This window comes from Molossus molossus, unplaced genomic scaffold, assembly GCF_014108415.1.
Source record: "Molossus molossus isolate mMolMol1 unplaced genomic scaffold, mMolMol1.p scaffold_m16_p_3, whole genome shotgun sequence".
Lineage (NCBI taxonomy): Eukaryota > Metazoa > Chordata > Mammalia > Chiroptera > Molossidae > Molossus > Molossus molossus.
This window is the reverse complement of record NW_023425366.1, coordinates 108,400,284-108,421,742: the sequence shown is the minus strand read 5'-3', so window position 1 is coordinate 108,421,742 and position 21,459 is coordinate 108,400,284. Positions and strand designations below refer to the sequence as shown.

The 21,459-nt window shown below is 39.2% G+C and overlaps 1 protein-coding gene across 2 annotated transcripts in view; it reads left to right on the top strand.

Moving 5' to 3' along the window:
• RRN3 (RRN3 homolog, RNA polymerase I transcription factor) overlaps positions 1 to 21,459 on the top strand; it is a 31,462-nt gene that overhangs the window by 5,403 nt on the left and 4,600 nt on the right. For both annotated transcript variants that reach the window (XM_036279515.1, XM_036279516.1), the window contains exons 4-15: positions 2,476 to 2,565; positions 2,677 to 2,806; positions 3,203 to 3,262; positions 3,746 to 3,809; positions 5,510 to 5,579; positions 7,436 to 7,534; positions 9,988 to 10,080; positions 11,128 to 11,266; positions 12,505 to 12,635; positions 15,268 to 15,398; positions 16,720 to 16,904; positions 19,956 to 20,064. In XM_036279515.1, the coding sequence (XP_036135408.1) occupies positions 2,476 to 2,565; positions 2,677 to 2,806; positions 3,203 to 3,262; positions 3,746 to 3,809; positions 5,510 to 5,579; positions 7,436 to 7,534; positions 9,988 to 10,080; positions 11,128 to 11,266; positions 12,505 to 12,635; positions 15,268 to 15,398; positions 16,720 to 16,904; positions 19,956 to 20,064 (1,301 nt within the window). The remainder of the gene's footprint in view (positions 1 to 2,475; positions 2,566 to 2,676; positions 2,807 to 3,202; positions 3,263 to 3,745; positions 3,810 to 5,509; positions 5,580 to 7,435; positions 7,535 to 9,987; positions 10,081 to 11,127; positions 11,267 to 12,504; positions 12,636 to 15,267; positions 15,399 to 16,719; positions 16,905 to 19,955; positions 20,065 to 21,459) is intronic.

The window sequence follows — 21,459 nt, the reverse complement described above, 5'->3', positions numbered from 1 at the left end:
TCATAAGAAGAGGACCATCTGTGTTATCACTGTAATCTACAAAACTCATAGTCTTTGCGATCCAGCTAAAATGTCATCTTCCATAGTGGAACTTTCCCTGGTTCTACCTAAGCACATGGTTGTTCATTCAGTCCATTCCCCACACTTCCAGCAGATCTTTTTAATTGCGAATCTGTCTTACAAGGACTTCAGTGATTTATCTGGCCCCACTGTGCTCCCCAGATGTATCTGTTGGCTTACTCACCATGTCTTCCAGCCATACTGAACTACTTTTGGTTTTTTGTAAACACGCTTTTCCCTGTGTAAGGAATCTAGCCCCTAGAGAACATGAACTCTGTTTAAAGACAGCAGAAGCATCACTTCCTGTTTAAAGCTTTCCCTGAGCCTTGCTTTCTTCCACAGGTACAAAGGACCATTTTCTTTGTGTTCCACTGTATTTTATATCAGCATTTCTCATCCTTGGTATCTTGACGTACAGATAATTGCATCAGTTGTGTCTTTGTTAGTTCAGAGAGGTGTTGCAAGTAATTTGCCTCTGATAATAGTTTAGTACTAAAGCATTGAAGTCTGACTAATTTATTTTTAAAAAATGGAGATGTTTAAGTGTTATCTTTATAATTTTGTTGCACTTTTTTTTTAGATCCTCACCCGAGGATATTTTTCTGTTAATCGTCAGATAGAGAGGGAGGGGGAGAGAGAGAGAGAAACATTGATGTGAGAGAGACACATTGATTGGTTGCCTCCCGCACGACCCTGGCTGGGGACCAAACTGCAACCGAGGTACATGCCCTTGACTGGAATTGAACTCGTGACTCTTTGGTCTGAGGGCCGACACTCTAACTGCTGAGCCAAACCGGCCAGGGCTGCACTTTTCTTTTTGACGGGAAAGAGATAGGATAGAACTAACTCATTTTATTTGCAAGTAACTTAGCTTGTCTTCTTTGCCTCAGGTGATGGTGAGCCACCATTAATGTTACCCTTCATGGTTGTGGACATTATAAAATAACCGTATTGCAAATGAGTTTTCATTTACTTTATTTTACTGTCAGCTTTCTTGGAGTTTCATCAGAAAATAATCTCATTGAAGTTTGTCACATAGCACTTAGAAAGCACTCTGGTTGAATGAAGGTGGGGAAAAGATGGGGCAAGGTGTTTGAGAGAATGGATGGAGCTTAGGTTTTGACCCAGACAGACAGGTTGGAACCTGGTTCTTTATTGGCTTCTTGGTTGGGCAAGTTGCTTATTAATCTCTCTTTTCCTCAGCTGTAAATCTTTTTATAGTGTTGGTAGGAGTAAGAAAAGATATATATGTATGGGATTGAGCACCATGCCAGGCACCTAGTGTGTTCTCACTAAATGACACTTATAAATAGTTTATAACTGTAGGTACAACACTGTGCTGCTTTTGTTTATTTAGAGCTCTTTCCCTACTGAGGCTTAAATCACATTAACTATTTTCTTTAAAAAATGGGGGCTTTTTAAATATTTTTCTTATGCATGTTGTATATATCTATGAATACAAACATTTTACATAACTTGATACTGTATTTTATTCATGGCTTCTTTCTTTCTAAATCCTCACCCAAGGATATTTTTCCCGTTGATTTTTAGAGAGAGTAGAAGGAAAGGAGGTTGGGGGGAGACAGAGAGAGAGAGAGAATGTGAGAGAGACACATAGCTTGATTGGCTCTGAATGTGCTCTGTTGGGGACCAGGGATCGAGCCTGCAACCCAGGCATGTGCCCTGGACTGGGAACCAAACCCATGACCCTTTGGTGCCAAGGCAGTTGCTCTAACTACTGAACCACGTCAGCCAAGGCTCTTTCTCTAAAATATTTCCATGGGTTAAATTTTAATTTCTAGACTTGTCAGGGATCTATTTTTTCATTTAGCAATTTTTTTCTATGTCACTAAAAGTTGTGAACAGTAATTTTATTACCTGAAAAATATTTCATGGAGTAGTGGGATCATCGTTTATATATATAATACATCTTAATACATTTAAACCCAATGGCAGGTTGGGTTGAGAAAATTTATATTTATTGATGGCTCTGGTTAATCAGCTTAGACTGAATGTTACCAACATACTTGTGTGTTAGCATGACTACAAAGGAGATAGAGGTCCTTGTGGTCTTAGAATATTTGAATCTGTAAGTCCTAGTTATCAACATTTGAGGGGTTTTCACTTTTTTAGGGCAAACAAAAGTAATGAGAAGGAAGTATTGCATTTAATTCCTTTTCCCATATATAAGATTTATTGCCTTACTTTTTTCCTAAAATGGGAAAATTTATTGTAACATCTTTTTCTAGTTTGATAACTAAGAAATTTTTATTTCAATTTTGACTTAAGTCCAAGTTTGTGACTTCTTTTCCTAATTTAAATATTATTGATAGGTGATTGATGCAAGATAGATATCATCTTTGTTATTTTAGAGGATTTATGATTTTGAGAGTACTTTTCTTTGTTTAACTTAAGGATGACCAGATCATTAACTGGCTGTTAGAATTCCGTTCCTCTATCATGTACTTGACCAGAGACTTTGAGCAGCTTATCAATATTCTCTTGGTAAGTTCACCATTTATTTCACCAACTAGTATGTGATTCAGTGCTTTGAAGTAGTATTTATTGTACCAGTAAAATGGGTTTTTTTGGTGTTTCTCTTCTTCCTGCTTCTAGAGATTGCAGTGGTTAAATAGAAGTCAGACAGTGGTGGAGGAGTATTTGGCTTTCCTTGGTAATCTTGTATCAGCACAGACTGTCTTCCTTAGACCATGTCTCAGCATGATTGCTTCTCATTTTGTACCTCGTAAGTGGTTCCTCTGCTTACTTTGATTTTTCACTTATTAAATATTTCTATTAAAATACTACCTTCCCAAGTACACTTTGTAGATTAGCCCACCGTTTCAGATTCCAGGAGACATGTTTGCAGCAGTTCTGGTACATGTCTGTTGCCTATAATGACCTCTGTGGAAGTGTTTAGATTTGTTTGTTGCTGTGATTATTATGGGTTGTAATTTGCTTTAGTGAACTTCTGGTGAAGTGTTAGAACTCAGACATTTGTAGCTATTTAAAAACTATAAAGTTCCTTGATGTTTTTTTCTCCAGATTGTAACTTTAATCATTATATTAGTTTAGACAATAGAAAAATTTTTTGTGTATGTCATTGACAGAAGAATAACACCTTTTGTTTTTCCTTCAAAAGCCCGAGTAGTCATTAAGGAAGGTGACGTAGATGTTTCAGATTCTGATGATGAAGATGATAGTAAGTATAAAGAGGATTAAAGCAAAAAAAAAAAAAAAAAAAATGCCTGCTGTGTCTTAGAGAATGTATGTTGAATGATAAAGTTTAATGGCAACCTTTTTTATTTTTTGTTAATCCTCGCCAGAGGATATTTTTCCCATTGAAGTTAATTTTTAGAGAGTGGAGGGGAGGGAGGATGGGAAAGAGAGAAAAACATCCATGTGAGAGAGACACGTTGGTTGCTTCCCACAGAAGCCCTGATTGGGGTCAGTGATCAGACATGCACCCAGATGTGTGCCCTTGATGGGGAATCAATCAATTGCCCTGAAAGCATTAGTTATATAATTAGTCTACTTAGACTTCACTGATAGTTGGCTATGGAGAAAAATCTTGAAATTATTGTTTCACTGATAAATGATTCAGTTTTGGGTACAGGTGCTTTTAGCTTCAAGTATATAATTTTTCAATTTACTTTGATCATATTCTCATTTTTTTGTCTTGTAGATCTTCCTGCAACTTTTGACACATGTCACAGGGCCTTGCAAATAATAGCAAGATATGTCCCATCGTGAGTATACTTTTACTTATTTTGAATCACAGTATTTAAGTCTCAAGAAATTGCAATCAATTAGTAGAAAACTACAAGTTGTTTATAGAAGTAAAACTCAGGTTGTGTGCCGCATGTTTTTTGTTGTTATAACATCACATTTTACCAAAAAAGGGAATTTTAATTCTTTATTTGTTGTCTTTATTTTTTAAAGCTTGCATGTAAATTCTCCTACAAGTTATATATAGTGGCTAGAATTTTGCTTTTATTTCAGCAGATATGATATCCAAAAACTTTCACTGAGAGACCTCTGAGTCATGCCATTTGAATAAAAATTGCAGTTCTAAAAAAGATTTTAAGGTTTGTGGGTTCCTTTTGGAGGAATGGACTTAAAGTTCCCTCTGTAAGTTTATTTGCTAAAGTTTTAAAAGGTCCAAGTTGAGCCCGGCTGGCGTGGCTCAGTCATTATGTGTCGACCCACGCACCAAGAGGTCGCCAGTTTGATTCCAGGTGGGGGCACATGCTCAGGTTGTGGGCCTGATCCCCAGTGGGGGGCATGCGGGGGGCAGCCAATTGATATCTCTGTCTTTCTCCCATTCCCTTCCTCTCTCTCTCAAATCAATAATGAAAAATTACTTAAACAAAAAAGAAAAAGAAGAAAGTCCAAGTTGATTTTTTTTCTCCCTTTTAAAAAATTTATGTGCGTAGTAGGAAATGTTTAGATTTTATTTTTTGTTTAATTTATATTTTTAATCCTCACCTGAGCCCTGGCTGGTTTTGCTCAGTGGTTAGAGCATTGGCCCTCGGTCCAGAGAGTCATAGGTTTGATTTCGGACAAGGGCATGTACCATGACTGCAGTTAGGTCCCCAACCAGATGCGGGAGACAACCAATCAATGTGTCTCTCTCATATCGATGTTTCTCTTTCTCTGCTCCCCCCACCCCATCTGAAGAATAAATGGAAAAATATCCTCGGGTGAGGATTTTAAAAAAATAATAAAAAAATAATAATAAATCTTCACCTGAGAATACTTTTTCATTTATCTTCAGATAGAGTGGGAGGGAGGGGGAGAGAGAGGAAGAAAGAAATATCGGCATGAGAGAGACATATCCATCAAATGGTTGCTTCTAGCCGCTGAGCCAAACCATCCAGGGTGGAAATGTTTAGATTTTAAACTGATATTCTTTTGCCCTGGCCGGTTTGGCTCAGCAGTTAGAGCGTCGACCTGCGGTACAGAGAGACCCGGGTTCGGTTCCCGCTAAGGGCACGTACCTCGGTTGCAGTTTGTCCCCGGCCCTGGTTGGTCGTGCGGGTGGCAGCCACTCGATGTGTCCCTTCACATCGAAGTTTCTCTCTCTCTCTCTCTCTCTTCCTCTCTCTCCCTCCCGCTCTATCTGAACAAAAAATGGAAAAATGTCCTCGGTTGAGGATTAAAAAAATAAATAAATAAATAAACTGATATTCTTTTGCTTTTGTAGGAAAAAGAATTCCCCTTTAATTTGCTATTGATATCAAAGTTAATAGAAGCTTATTTTCCCTTAAGTTACAGAATTTCTCTGAATCTATTCATTAATTTTAAGTTCTGATTACTTGAGGTAGGAGTTACCATTTGCCTCCTTTGTCCATATTTGCTCTTAGAATGGAAATGCTCCCTTCCAAGACAGTCCAGTTAACATGGATTGGTTGATATATATGTTTTTTGTTTTGTTTTTTTTAATTAGGACGCCGTGGTTTCTTATGCCAATATTGGTAGAAAAATTTCCATTTGTTCGGAAGTCAGAGAGAACATTGGTAAGAAATCTTTACATGGGGAAAATAATGGAAAAATTGTTTTTTGTGATTTACTTTTAGATGCTGTTAGGTCTAAGACTTTGACTCAGACTGAGGACCCTGGTACCACCTTCTTTGATTTCTATGTGCAAGTTAGAGGCAGAGGCCATTTCAAATATATCTGAATAGACTTAATGATTAGACAGATAAAACTTACTAGAATGTAATTATAAATATGTCTTATTTGAACAGAGCCTTCTGTAGATGACTTCTGTTTAAGGTTTACCTCTTTTTTCCAAGTTTTAGATAATCTGTGTTGTTTTCAATAAATAATAGTGGTTCCCTTCTAAGCATAGATTACTTTTTCCTAAATAAATTATAAGCATTAAATAGTTGATAAATTTTGCTAATGTTTTAGTAGTCTGTTTCCAGTGGAATATTATAAACCCTGTATCTCTTATGAATACAGATGCAAAAGTCCTCAATAAAATACTAGAAAAGTGAATCTAGCAACAGATAAAAGGATTTATGCACCATAACCAAGTGAAATATATCCTAGGAATACAAAATTGATTTAAAACCCCAAAGTCAGTTACTGTAACCTACCGTGTTAATAGAATAAATGACAAAAACCACGTGATAATCCCAGTAAATGTGGCAAAAGCATTTGACAAACAGCAAAACCCTTTTGTGACAAAAGGAGGATATCTTTGTAAAATTCACAGCTAACATCCTACCCAATAGTGAAAGACTAGAAGCTTTCCCCTAAGATAAGGAACAAACAAGGATGTCCACTTCTCCACATTTGCTAGGTATTTTACTAGAGGTTATAGCCAGAACAGTTACGCAAGAAAAGGAAAAGGCATTCACGGGAAAGGAAGAAATAAAACTATATTTGCAGATGACATAATCTCTCATGTAGAAAAATACTAAGGAATTCACAAAAACACTATTAATGAGCCAATTAATGAGTTCAGCATGGTCACAGGATATAAGATTAATATACAAACCCCAGTTGTACAAGACAATTTAATGGGAAAAACAATAGTCTTTTCAACAAGTGGTTCTGGGTTAAGTAAGTATCTACATGTAAAGATGAAGCAGGACCTCTCCTTAGACCATATACAAAAATGATCTTAAAATGGATAAAGGGCTCTGGCTGGTTTTCTCAGTGGTTAGAGCCACGGCCTGTAGACCAATGAGTCACAGGTTCAATTCTAGTCAAGGGCATGTAACTCAGTTGCAGTTTGTCCCCAGCCCTGGTTGGGTCGTGTGGGAGGCAACCATTCGTTGTGTCTTGTCTCTGTTTCTCTCCCTTCCTCCCATTCTGTCTGATGATAAATGGAAAAGTGTCCTCAGGTGAGGATTAAAAAAATATATATATATAAAGTAATGGTTTACTTCCTACAACATGAATGAACCTTGAAAACATGCTGAAAAACCACATAATTTAAGATCTACTTGTATGAAATATGTAGAATAGACAAAATCAGAGAGACAGAAAGTAGACTAGGGCTGGGGAGAGGTTCCACAATTCTGAATATACTAAAAACCTTTGAGCTGTACACTTTAAATGGGTGGATTTTATATGAAATATATCTCAACAAACCTGGTTTTAAAACACCGTAGAAGTATACAGATTACAAATTAGTTTTACTGGGGGTAATTTGATAAATTTCACAGACTGCACATTGACATGGCAAAAGACTACCCTGCTATATACAGGCGGAAACTGGATAGATAAACAGTATAGTTTGAATGTTACTGGATAGTCTGTTTTTTCTATTTCAGTAATTGGAACTAAAGATTGTGTAATTGATGCATTTCTTATGTAACTGAAACATTCTCTTTTGAAATGTTTTATCTTTTTGTTTTAGGAATGTTATGTTCATAACTTACTAAGGATTAGTGTGTATTTTCCAACCTTGAGGCATGAAATTCTGGAACTTGTCATTGAAAAGCTACTCAAGTTGGATGTAAGTATTTAATAATCTATTTTTCTCCTGGTTTTCCTTTATTAAATATATTTGTTATAATCATGGTATTTGAAACAGTATTGACAGCAATGGAAAATAACCCATAATTCTACCTTTGATTCATTTATTTGTACATTTTTTTTAATTGATTTTTTTTTTTTAGAGGGAGAGAGAGAGAAACATGACTCGGATGCCTCCTGCACGCCCCCTAATGGAGATTGAGCCCACAACTCACAACCCGCAACCCAGGCATGTGCCCGACCGGGAATTGAACCAGGACCTGTCAGTCCATGGGATGACTCTCAGTCCACTGAGCCACCCTGGCTGGACTCTTTGTACATTTCTTGAACTTCATTGATGTGCTAGGGTTTATAAACAGTCCCATCTCATGATTGGGTACATGGCATTGATTAGACAGTCACAACAGTGTAAAAGTGTAGTTGTAAATTATATGAATGAAACACATACATTGTTATGAGGAAGAAATCTGGTGGAATCAGGAGTAGTCAGGAAGGCATTTAAAGAGGCCTGCAGTAAGGTGCAATGGTAATGAAAGTGGTGGGTTCTCTCTCTTTTTTTTTTTTAATTTTAAAAATTGATTTAGAAAGGGAGAGAGACAGAAACATCGATCATTTGCCTCCGGTACACTGCCCGAGTGGGGATCGAACACGCAATCTGGGTTGGGCACATGCCTGCTGGGTATGTGCCATGACTGGGAATCAAAGCAGTGACTCTTTGGTGCATGAGGCGATGCCCAACCAACTGAGCCACCCCAGCCAGGGCAGAAAGTGGTGGATTCTCTTGACATTGTGGAGGAGAGGTGAACTAGTCCTTGAGTCCAGGAAGGAAGTGGAGAAGTAGGAGGGGTAAAAGAAAGGAATCCTTCAAAGGTAGCTCTCTGTGAAATAGGGTCTTGGTGTTGACATTAGCAGTAGTAAGAAAAGTCTGGAGAAAGTTGGAAGATGATGAGTTCCATTTTGGATGCATTGAAGTACAAACCTGTGGAATGAAGCAATTTAGGACAGGAGAGAGGAAGTATGATTGGAAGTGTGGGGGGAAACCAAGGATGTGGATGCTTGAGGAGGATCTGGAAGAAGGAAGGGTTTGTTCAGCAGCATGAAATGTTAACATTTTTAAGAAGAATGAGCAAAGCAAAAGTCCTTGGATTTGGTGATTAGGAGGTAGTTGTTGCTTTGTCAGTGTTGAGGGGGACACTGCATTTTAGAGTGTGGATAGTTAGGGAGTGGGGTTATAAGAGATAGTGAGGGTTTGTGCTGTAAAGAGGATGAGGCAGGAGTGAGAGATGTGTTAGGGTTGGGGAGACTTGACGTCTGTGGACTGAGGAGGTGAGTTGATGGAGAATATTGTACTGTAGGGGAGGAGGCTGTACTGAGGCCAGTCTAGCAAGTGCTGGAGGTTGGGCAGGCTGCCACAGTACTCACTTGGAAGTAACTTCCGCCAAACTGCAATCTTTGTCAAGTCTTTGTCTCTACTTAATGGAACATTTTAGAGTACATATAGAAGGAAGGTTATGCTTAGATAGTAAAAAAGACATAACTTGAATGATATTTTAAAAAGATACTTGATCTCTGGCTTAATGATTCTGTTGATAGTAGTGTCATCTCACGCACCAAAAGGTTGCGGGTTTGATTCCTGGGCAGAGCGCATTTGGGAGGCAACTGATTGGTGTTTCTCTCTCTCTCCCATCCTCTCTCTCTCTTTCGGGGGAAAAAAAAAATCAGTAAAAACATATCCTCATGTGAGGATTAAGAAAAAAAACAGTTCAACTTTTTTGTTGTTAATTCTCACTCCAGGATATTTTGCACCGCTTATTTTTAGATAGAGTAGAAGGGAGGGAGGGAGAGAAAGGGCGGCGGGAGGAGAGAAACAGAAAGAAACATTGATGTGTCCACATCAATTGTTTGCCTCACCATGACTCCAACCAGGGATGGGCATCAACCCCTTGACCGTTGGGTCCACAGGTCGACGCTCTCACTGCTGAACCAAACTGGTCAGGGCAACAGTCCAACTTTTTAAAAAACGATATTTGAAGGATTATATAACTACATGTCCAGTAATTCAGATTTGATTTGCATTTCTTTGTTTTTCTGTTCAGTTAATTGACATGCTTCATATACAACATGTATGTGAGTATCTTGTGTATAATAGGAGTTGGAATAAATGTTGAGTTTGTTGAAGCCATCTAAATTTAGACTAACACACAACAGTTCATACTGATTTTGCATAAATACGTAGTAATAGGGGCTTGATTTATAATCTTGAAAATTTCTTCATGGCCCAAACCAATTTATAGTTTACACCTTAATTATGTAATGACTTATGGTGCTAATCTGGGCACCTTTAAGATATGTATATCAGATGAATTTTCGGTTGCCAAATAAGGTAGTTGTATTTTAAATGTTTTCTTTTTTTTTTCCTTTGTTATAATGTAGGTGAATGCATCCCGTCAGGATATTGAAGATGCTGAGGAAATAGCAACTCAGACTGGTAGAGGAACAGATGCCACAGAAGGACTGTTTAACATGGTCAGCATTTATTAGTGAAAGCAGGTGTACACGGTTATTTAAGTCCTCAGGGTGGGAAGAGACAGCTAATGGCATCTCTTCCTCAAGGCTTTTTCATTCAGCAAACTTGAAAGTGATATATTTTAAAGGGGGTTTCTTAAATGAAGTAGGTTGCATCCATGTTGCTAACTGTAACACGTTGGTTTATTTTTAAGGTTTGAATTTGGGTTTGGTAATGCATGCTTCACTTTTATTCTGTTATGTTTGTTTTTGTAACATTATTATTTGTGAGGGAGTGATAACTAGAAGAGCATACCAGTTTAATTTCTGTATTTTATAAGTTGTATACCTTAATGCAGCACTTCTCTACCTGGGACAGTGTCTTAAGTTGGGTTCACTGGGAGGAGGAGAGCCTGAGATGGGGATTCAGGTGCCCTTGGACAAGGGTATGAGGAAGCAGGAAAGGACAGGGGAAGGACCTAAGCAAGAGTTTGGTCTCAACTGGGAAGTAGCTACAGCCTGATCCCACCAGGAGCTCTGAAACATGATGGCACCACAGAGTTGGTCCCAGCTTGAGACAAGGGATATGCCCTTTGATGACCAGTCAGTCATTGTCAGTCATTGGCGAGGTGGGGGGGTGCGGCACTGGAAGGAGCATAAGGGCAGCTCTGGATCCTGTTCTGCTGAACACAGTTCTCTGGAGAAGGGGGCGGCTATTAGCTAATGGCAGCCAACACTCACAGGAGCTAGGGGAAGAGTCCCCTGTTCTGGGAAAGGAGACCCGGCACCAACAGTACCACCCACAGTGGGTCCCAGGAGCTTGGAACATCTGTAATGTTTGCATGGCCACGCTCTACAGTGGTCTTCAGATAAGAATGGGGCCAGGCTCTGAACAGGTGCTTTTATCTTGAATTCCACGATTGGTTCTGATTAACACCTCTGGTTGAGAGCCCCTGCCTGGAATGCTATATGTGTTTTCTTTTAAAGGAAATAATCACCTCTGACAGTTTTCCCACTAAACTACTTTTCCTGAATTTTTTAATGTCCACTTTTACATTATCTCCAAAGGATGAAGACGAAGTAACTGAACATGAAACAAAGGCTGACCCTGAAAGGCTCAGTCAGATGGTACATCCTGTCGCTGAACGCCTGGACATCCTGCTGTCTTTACTTTTGTCCTACATTAAGGATGTCTGCTATGTAGATGGTAACACTCTGTAATAGTCACAATAGCTACTGTTTATTGAATACCTGCTATGCACCTGGCCCTGTGCTGAGTGTTTTTTATGTATTATCTAGTACTGATAGAAATCCTGTAAAAATCACTATTTTGAATATGAGAAAAAGAAGATTTAGAGAGATGAAGTTACATGCCAATGTAGCATAGCTTGAAAATGGTGTCACTGGGATTCAGGCTCAGAGCCCTTGATCTTCTCACTGACTATTGTGTTAAAAGATTATGTATGGCACTTGATCAATTTTAGGTGGAGATCAGATTATACTTAAGTTCAAGACATAAGAATGGTGTAGTAGACACTGATATGTGTGCCTGGTGGTATGAAATGAGTTTAGAGGGTCTTGATACTATGACTGTTCCAGGTGTTGTTACTGAAGTGAACACATCGATATGCTTCTTGCCCTCATGGAACTTTTAGTCTAGAGGCTTTGCTGTGAAAACAGAATTTTTTTTGCTCACATTGCTTAGATTTAAGAATGAAACTCGGCTACTCGGATTAAGACTTGAATCTGAGTTGACTATGTTACTTTTAACTTTTTGTTGTTATAAAAATAGTACATGTTGACGAGAGAAAATTTGGAAACTATAGGAAAGGATTTAAAAGGCTTTTTAAATGGACACATTCCTACTATTCAGAGAACCATTATTAGCATTTTGATAACTTTGTTTTTTTCTATTAGCATATGTATGTGTATGAGTGTGTTTTTCTGTGGATTCGGGGGTCACACTATATGTAGTGTTTCATAATCTGCCTTTTCACCTATGGTGAACCTTTTCTCATTCCGTTCATTGTTCTTTTAAAACTATTGCTATTGATTTAACTGGTTCTTTTACCCCCACTCCTTCTTTTGTCATTATAAAACGGTGTAAGGAACATCCTTGTGTGTTATCTTCAGTCATTTGCTTTAATAAGTCCCTAGTAATAGAATACTGGATCAAAGGACTTCTGCCACATGAATTGTAAATTGCCCATTAGAAGGGTTCATATTTGTGGCATCAGAGCAGTGTGTCTTAGGTAAGGGCCTGCTCCCTTGCCAGAGCTAGATTATTATACTTGGACAGAAAATTTGTGCAAAATAAAAATGGCATTTTGTTTTCATCATAGCTTAATGGATGAGGTTGTATTTTTTGATGGTATTATTTTCTTTTTAAAATTTGGCAAATGAAACTGGTATTTATAAAATTGAAATACCATATTTTCTTTGTAGGTAAGATTGATATCAACAAAACAAAGGATTTATATCGAGATCTCATAATTATCTTTGACAAACTCCTGTTGCCCACCCATGCCTCCTGCCATGTACAGTTTTTCATGTTTTACCTCTGTAGCTTTAAATTGGTGAGTATGTCATTAACATTATCATAGCTTATTTTATTCTTGCCCATATTTTCCCTTAAAAACGGGGATGGAGGGAGTAGGAAAGGGAGATTACGAGGCGACTATTTTTTTTTCTTGATTCATTTTACTAGCACCACTAATAACATATCTGCCCTTTAATTGTGTGGAAAGAGCAGAGGGCATTACAGCTTTTCAGCTCAGCCAACTGCTCTGAAAACGTCATCCTGGCCCTGCTGGTGTGGCTCAATAGTTGAGCATTGACCCATGTACCACGAAGTCACTGGTTTGATTCCCGGTCAGAGCACATGCCTGGGTTTCAGGCTCAATCCTCAGTTGGGGGCGTGCAGGAGGCAGTCAGTGGATGTTGATGCTTCTCTCATGAATGTTTCTATCTCTCTCCCTTTACCTTTCTCTAAAAAAATCAATGAAAATATTTTTTAAAAACTGTCATCCTGCATTTAGTCCACTAGGTGGTATGCTTCCCTTTAATTCAAGCCTTTATTAGATTCTCATGTGGTATATTTAACTGTGTTTTTTTATTTTAATTTTTCTTTTATCCTCACCCGAGGACATTTTTGCATTCATCTTCAGATAGGGAGGGAGAGAGGGAGGAAGAGAGTGAGAGAGACAGACACATCGAGTGGTTGCCATCCACACAACCCCAACCAGGGCCGGGGACACATTGTAACCAGGTACGTGCCCTTAGCAGGAACCGAACCCGGGTGTCTCTGGACCGCAGGCCGACACTCTAACCACTGAGCCAAACCAGCCTGGGCTAACTGTGTTTTTGAAAATTACTCTCACTTGATCCTAACTAGCCCAAAACAACTCTTTAATCCACAATGTTAAAACTTTAGGCTTTGGTGTTCTGTTTTGGAAAAGAAATTATTGGACGACCCTTTCTCTTTGGAATTATATTGTAGCTTTCTAGAACAATCAGCAGGGTCATGGTAAGAAAGTTAAAATCAGTCTGTCAAAGTATATGTTAATAGTTTTTGAAAGCTATTTGGAAGAAGTTGGAGGTTGCTTCCTTTGTTAAAAAGAAGCTTAGTTTGCTGTTGTTTTTTATTCTGTGATTAGCATATTAGTCAAGTGACTGCACATACTGATGAAATTCACTCAGTACGTGGAAACACTGGAAGGTTCGTTTGCACCCTGAATGGTCCTGCGGAATGGGTTCCCATGTGAATGTGGATTATCACTGGTTTCCAGTTTTTCCTAATCCTGAGTTACTTGTAGAGCTTTTAAAATAGCTGATATCAAAGCCCTGTCACAAACCTACAGAATCTGTAGGGTTGATTTTGATGCTTAGCTTGTTTTGGGATCCACTGAATTATTTAACACTGGGGGTAGTCTTTTGTTTTTATAATATTAAGGTGTTTGTTGTTTTTTTTTTTCCTGTGGTACGTGCCCCTAGTGGGAACCGAACCCAAGACTTTCTGGTCCGCAGGCCGACACTCAACCACTGAGCCAAACTGGCCAGGGCTCTCAAGGTGTTTTAAAAATAAGAACCATGAGCCTGGCTGGTGTAGCTCAGTGGAATGAGAGTGTCATCCCACCGACTGAGGGGTCCCAGTACAATTCCCTGTCAGTGCACATGCCCGGATTGTGGGCTTGATCCCCAGTAGGGGGTGTGTGGGAGGCAGCCGATCGATGTTTCTATCTCTCTAAAAAGTCAATAAAATTTTCTTTAAATAAATAAAAATAAGAATAAATCATGACAGTATTCGTTATTTATCTAGTGATATAACTGAGATACTAGAACTTTACCACAATGGTGAGTTAAAATCTTAAGATTCTGATAGAATATCTTTTTTAATATGGGAGTTTATTTATTTATTTAATCCTCACCCGAGGACATTTTTTTATTTTTGTTCAGATAGAGTCGGGGGGAGAGAGAGACAGACAGACAGACAAACAGACATCGATGTGAAAGGGACACATCGAGTGGTTGTCACCCGCATGACTCAACCAGGGCCAGGGACAAACTGTAACCAAGGTACGTGCCCTTAGCTGGAACCGAACCCAGGTCTCTGGGACCGCAGGCCGATGCTCTAACCGTTGAGCAAAACTGGCCAGGGCTGTTTATTTATTTTTATTTTAAAATCCTCACCCAAGGATATTTTTCCACTTATCTTCAGATAGAGTGGGAGGGAGAGAGCAAGAGCAAGAAACATTGATGTGAGAGAGACAAATAGATTGGTTGCCTTCAGCACAACCCATCCGGGGCCAGTGACTGAACCGCAACGCAAGTACGCGCCCTTGACCAGAATTGAACCCGAGACTTGAACCTCTGAGCCAAACTGGCCAGGGCTGGGAGTTTATATTTTATTTATTTATTTATTGTTAATCCTCACCAGAGGAGATTTTTCCATTGATTTTTAGATAGAGTGCAGGGGTGGGGGAGAGACATCTTTTGGTTGCCTCCTGACCAGGGATGGGGATCGAACCTGCAACCCAGGTACTAGAATAATCTTAAGCATTTAAAAAGATCAGTCCACCTTGGCCAGTTTGGCTCAGTGATTGGAGCTTCGGCCTGCGGACCAGACAGTCCCAGGTTTGGTTCCTGCTAGGGGCACATACAAAAATAAAATAAATAAATAAATCAGACCAACAACTTCTTTTGTTACAGGGATTCGCAGAAGCATTTTTAGAACATCTCTGGAAAAAATTGCAGGATCCGAATAATCCTGCCATCATCAGGCAAGCTGCTGCAAATTATATTGGAAGCCTTTTGGCAAGAGCTAAATTTATTCCTCTTATGTAAGTAACCTAATTTTTCCAAATGCTTTAAAAGATAGTAGTATTGTCTTAAGTTGGAGAAATATCTACCTTATGTTTTTGGCCTGTCCTTAAAGTGAAAAAATCTATTCTCCCACTCTCTGCAAAATGTTTGTTTCCAAGAGGCAATTTCCAAATAAAATATCTCCTTTGTAAGGTATAAAACCTCATATACAAAGCTTTTGTCATCTGTTCAGTGTGATTGCACTTGAACATGAAGATCCATTTATTTCCATGGATAGTGTGCATTGTATATTGTGGCCTTTTTTTGTTTGTTTTGTTGCTAATCTTTGCCTCTGGATATTTTTTCCATTGATTCTTAGAGTGGAAGGGAGAGAGGGAGGGAGGGAGGAGGAGAGAGAGAGAGACATCGATTTAAGAGATACATTGATTGGGCCAGGGATCAAACCTGCAACCCAGGTACATGCCCTTGACCAGGAATTGAACCGGAGACCCTTCCATCTTTGGGCCGATGCTCTAACTGCTAAGCCAAACCTGCCAGGGCTGTTTTGATTCTTTTTTTATTTTTGAAAGATTTTTCACTGCTTTTTATAGAGAAAGGAAGGGAGAGGGGGAGAGAGAGACATCGATGTGAGAGCTTAACATGGATTGGCTGCCTTCTGCATGCCTTCTACCAGGGATTCAGCCTGCAACTCTGGCATGTGCCCTGACCTGGACTTGAACGGGTCATCTTTTGGTGCACAGGAGGACACCCACCTACTGAGCCACACTGGCCAGAGCTGTTTTCATTTTTTTGATTTGCATTCTGCATCAATTGTGTCTGTTAAAGCGGGAGAATAAAAACCTTTTAAAGGTAATAGATCTATGTAGGAGGCCAGCTCTGGGCCTATTTCAGTGATCCATGAAGATATCTTTGGGTGAGGATGCTGTCAGAGACCCTTCCTCAACAACTAAAAGCTGTCTGGCCATTCTGTTCTAATTTGTTGACACAGGATTTCATTAGAGAATGGTGAAATCAACCAGAGTTTCTCTTTCCCTTATAAGCTGTTGGTAAACATGCCCTATTTAGCCAAATCTTTCTGAGAGGGCTGGGAGGGCATTCTGAGTTGATAAAGAGAGACTTCTCCATCTCTTGGGACTGAAGGCATCCCTATCTTTCCTATCGTCACACCACCTACTCCACTTTGTCCTTTGTTTGCTTCTCCTCTCTGCCCCTGGGTAATATATAAAGAAACCTATGGACTGACTTTTCTTAGTTTGTAATGAGAGGAAATTGTGTATTTTATGTCATTAGTTTTTTAATGAAGCCAGTGGAGTTGACTTGAATTTTTCTTTTCTCTAGTACTGTAAAATCATGCCTAGATCTGTTGGTTAACTGGCTGCACATATACCTTAATAACCAAGATTCGGGAACAAAGGCATTTTGTGATGTTGCTCTCCATGGACCATTTTACTCAGCCTGCCAAGCTGTGTTCTACACTTTTGTTTTTAGACACAAGCAGCTTCTAAGTGGAAACCTTAAGGAAGGTCAGTGATGTGGGATTGATGGATATGAACTGGATTTTCCTTGTATACTAGTCACCCTTTAGAGTGGAGCGTTGTTATTTTTTTGAGACTTGGATGAAAACTCTGGAGTCAGAAAACCACACATGCATACAAACTTTTATAAATAATTTCAAACAGTTTATAAGTCCCTAAAGACTCCTCAAGTCTTCTAGTAATAGTTGATGGATTAGAGGTTGAGAACCTCCACTTTATGAAAATGTTCTACTTCCAAGGTGAGGCCGAGCACTTGTACTGGGCCAGCACCATGCCCAGAGCTTCCTATTCACCCCTCCTTGTCCTTATAATATGGCCCAGTGAAGGGCAGGTGTCATTCCCACTTCACAGAGGAGACCAAAGCACAGGGAAGTAATTTATTGGCCGGATTAGAAATTGAAACCAGGTTGGCTGTAAAGCTATCATAACAATTATGCACCTTTATCTAAAGACTTGAGTAAATTTACTGGTTCTCAGTTTTGCTAATTTCTAAGGGTTTATTATTTAAATCAGAGTTTCTTAATGCGCTACTGACATTTGTGCTGGACAATTTGTTGTGGAGGCTGCCTTTGCATTGTAGAATGGTTAGCAGCCCTCTTCACCCTTTAACCACTAGATGGCACTAGTACCCCTCCTTACCCTCCATTGTGACAACTAAAACTCTCCAGATACTACCAGATGTCCTCTCAGGGACACAATTGCCTTGAGTTGAGAACCACAACTCTAAAGTGAAACTTATATGTATTGTATTATATATATTTACTTAGACCTTGTATACTTCTGAACAGATGTGGGGATATGAAATTAATCATATGAACTAGTAGTAAGACAAGGTTTTATAACAAAGCAAATAAAATCTCTACATTTCTTTGTGTGAATAAATGATAAGATTCTTGGTTAAATAGTATTTCTCTTATGCCATGGCATCCTTTTTGTTTTTTTAATGTAATGTAATTTTATTATTTTTATTGATTTCAGAGAGAGGAAGGGACAGGGAGAGATAGAAATGTCAGTGAGAGAGAACCATCTATTGGCTGCCTCCTGCACGCCCCCTTCTGGGGATGGAGCCCAAAACCCAGGCATGTGCCCTGACTAGGAATTGAATAGGTGTCCTCCTGGTACATGGGATGTTGCTCAACCAACTGAGCCACACTGGCTAAGCACCAACCCATTTTTATAAATTATTTATTGATTGATTTGAGAGAGAAAAATTGATGTATTGTTTTATTTATTCATGCGTTCATTGGTTGATTCTTGTATGTGCCCTGACCAGGGATTGAACCTGCAAACTTGGCTTATGTGATTGGGTTTCTAACCAACTGAGCTACCTGGCCAGGGCCTGCCATCCCATTTTTAGTAATTTTAATCAAAATATACATCAAAGAATCTCCTAACAAAATGTACTTAAGCACAGGTTGGTTTGCTTGCCTCTTAAAATAGGTGTGGTGTCTTTCTTTTACTAATATAGGAGAGAATTGTTTATTAATTCCAGAACAGTGAAACTGTCTAATTTTTTCTTCTATATCCATAGTTTTCTTGTTTAAAAAAATGTGGAATACAAATAAATAATGCTTATTTAAAAACATGCCCGTTCCCGGCTGGTGTGGCTCACTGGTTGAGTGTCGACCCATGCACCAAGAGGCCACTGGTTCAATTCCCGGTCAGGGCTCATGCCCAGGTTGTGGGCCTGATCCCCAGTGGGGGCATGCAGGAGGTGGCCCATCGGTGTTCTCTCTCATTGATATTTCTCTCTCCCTCTCTCTAACATAAAAAGAAAAACCAACATGCTCAACTTTACTAATAAGTTAAGACATGCAAGTCTTATTGGTTTTTTTGTTGCCGTTGTTGCTTATCAGATTGGCATATATATACAGTATATGGAATTTAGGAAGGAGAAATTTGTATACTCTCCAGTGATTACCTCCAGGCATTGGAGACTCACTTTATTGCCAGAACTTGTTAATGATTACATGATTGTTAGCTGAAGTCAAATCACTGGTCTTTAAACGCACGGATTTCAAATTGTCATATAAACTTATAGCCTACTTTGAAGTCCTGGGTCTTTTTATTTATTTTTTAATCCTCTCCTGAGGATGTTTTTTCCATTTATCTTCAGATAGAATGGGAGGTAGGGAAAAAAAGAGAAACATCAATGTGAGAGGGACACATTGATTGGTTGCCTCCCGCACCACCCTGACCAGGGCTGGGGACCAAACTTCAATTGAGGTATGTGCCCTTGACCAGAATCGAACCCACAACTAGTTGGTCCATAGGCTGATGCTCTAACTGCTGAGCCAAACTGGTCAGGGCCTGGGTCTTTAAAAGAATAAACAGTTTTCTTTAGAAAAGTTGTCCTAGTCATAAACAGATGTACTTAAACCTTGTGATGTACTTCTGGGCTTCACATTATATGACTTTTTTTTATCCTCACCCGAGGACATTTTTCCATTTTTGTTCAGATGGTGGGGGGGGAGAGAAAGAGAAACATTGACGTGAAAGGGACACATCGAGTGGTTGCCATCCGCATGATCCAACCAGGGCCGGGGGGGACAAACTGCAACCGAGGTACGCGCCCTTAGCGGGAACCGAACCCGGGTCTCTCTGGATCGCAGGCTGACACACTCTAACCGCTGAGCCAAACCGGCCAGGGCCACATTATATGACTATTTACATGGACCTTTATTTAGAGCAATTCTATAAATAACTTTTTTTTTTTTTAATTTATTCTCACCTGAGGACATTTTTCCATTTTTTTTGTTCAGATAGAGTGGGAGGGAGAGAGAGAGAGAAACATCGACGTGAAAGGGACACATCGAGTGGCTCCTACCCACACAACCAACCAGGGCCGGGGACAAACTGCAACCAAGGTACATGCCCTTAGTGGGAACTGAACCAGGGTCTCTCCGGACCGCAGGCCAACTCTAACTGCTGAGCCAAACCGGCCAGGGCTATAAATAACTTTTAACTCATGAAAAAATTGGTGCTGCTTAGGAACTGTTATCTTTGTATCTTTTTAAAACTATATTTTTTTAATCACAGGTTTGAGGTACCTTCAAAGTCTAAATTTTGAACGTATAGTGATGAGTCAACTAAATCCTCTGAAGATTTGTCTGCCCTCGGTAGTTAACTTTTTTGCTGCAATTACAAGGTAAGTTATTTGTACTTTATTAGTGGAAGTTATTTGGTGTAAACTTATGTTGGTATTAGTATTGTAAAATTTCAGGACAATTGTAAAATTACAATTCCATTACATTTCTTTGAAACTATCCAATAAAATTGGATAACAAGCATTTAAAAACCGGAAATCTAATACTTGCAGGGCACACTACATTGTAGCTATTGTTTTTATACTTCGGTACATTGGAAATTGCTAGTAATTTTTATCCAGAGAGGATAATTTAATAGAAGCCTAGACACTTTGAAATAAGTAAGGCGAGTAGTAATTTGAGAGGTACAAACCAAAGATGTTTATAAGAGTGAGTCCTATAATAGTTATAAAAATAGACTGGACATGAGATAAATCACCCAACAATAGGGGACTGGCTTAGTGAGGGACTATATTATCTTCGGCCTTGTAGCTACAGCTGATGCATAGTTTTACTGTTTGCCTGGCATAGCTCTATGTGTGTTACGTAGAATTTACTGAAACTTTACACAATCCTATGACTGTATTATTAACCCCTGTTTATAAGTAGGAAGATGGAGGCACAGAGACTAAATAACTTCCATGAAGTCATAGCTAGACTGGGGCAGAGCTAAGACTTGAATGCAGGCAGTCTGGCTCCTTTGTAAGCATTTACTGAATTATTCTGCTTCATGTAGATGGTGCATTGGAGACCTTGGGCATTTGATCAGCATAGTCAGGACAGGATCATAGCTTTAAATCTTCAACAGATAAGAGTTTGTTCTATTAAAAGAAAAATGATATATCCCTAGTCCCTTTTAGACAACTTGCTGTTCTCATTCATCAGTCTTATTTTTCCTTTGTTGAGCATCTAGTTCAAGGTTTTCTTTCTCCTGAGATCTCAAAAATGGTAAAGAGTTAAAAGGAATAAAGAGACCAATAAGGAATCGTGTTCAGTGGATGAAGGTTACAGCACATTGTGGGAAGCCTGAGCACTGATGGAGCAAAGCAGAGGCAGCTGCCCCTCGAATAGTCTCAGGGAGGGAGTAGGGGCTGCAGTGGATGAGCAGACTGGTCAGAGAGGCTCTAGACTTGGGGTTGGAGTTAGCAACAGAGGTTAAGAGTAAGGTGCGATGCTAAGAGAAGAGATTGAAATAAAGTTCTGTGTCCAGCAATTTATGTATCATTCTGTAGCTGCTGCTTTTGCTTTTTTTACAGTTTTAAGATTCATTATCAACTCATACATCTGTGTTTTGATTTTAACTGTTGTGTAATGTTCTGTTACTTTTTTAAATCGATTCCTGTTGGGGTTTAAGCTGTTAGCTTTCAGTATTGGGAACAGCAGCTTAGAGACACGGTTGTATGTCCTGGTGCAAAGGCACACACTCTCTGTTGCCCGGAAGTACAGCTGCTGCATTG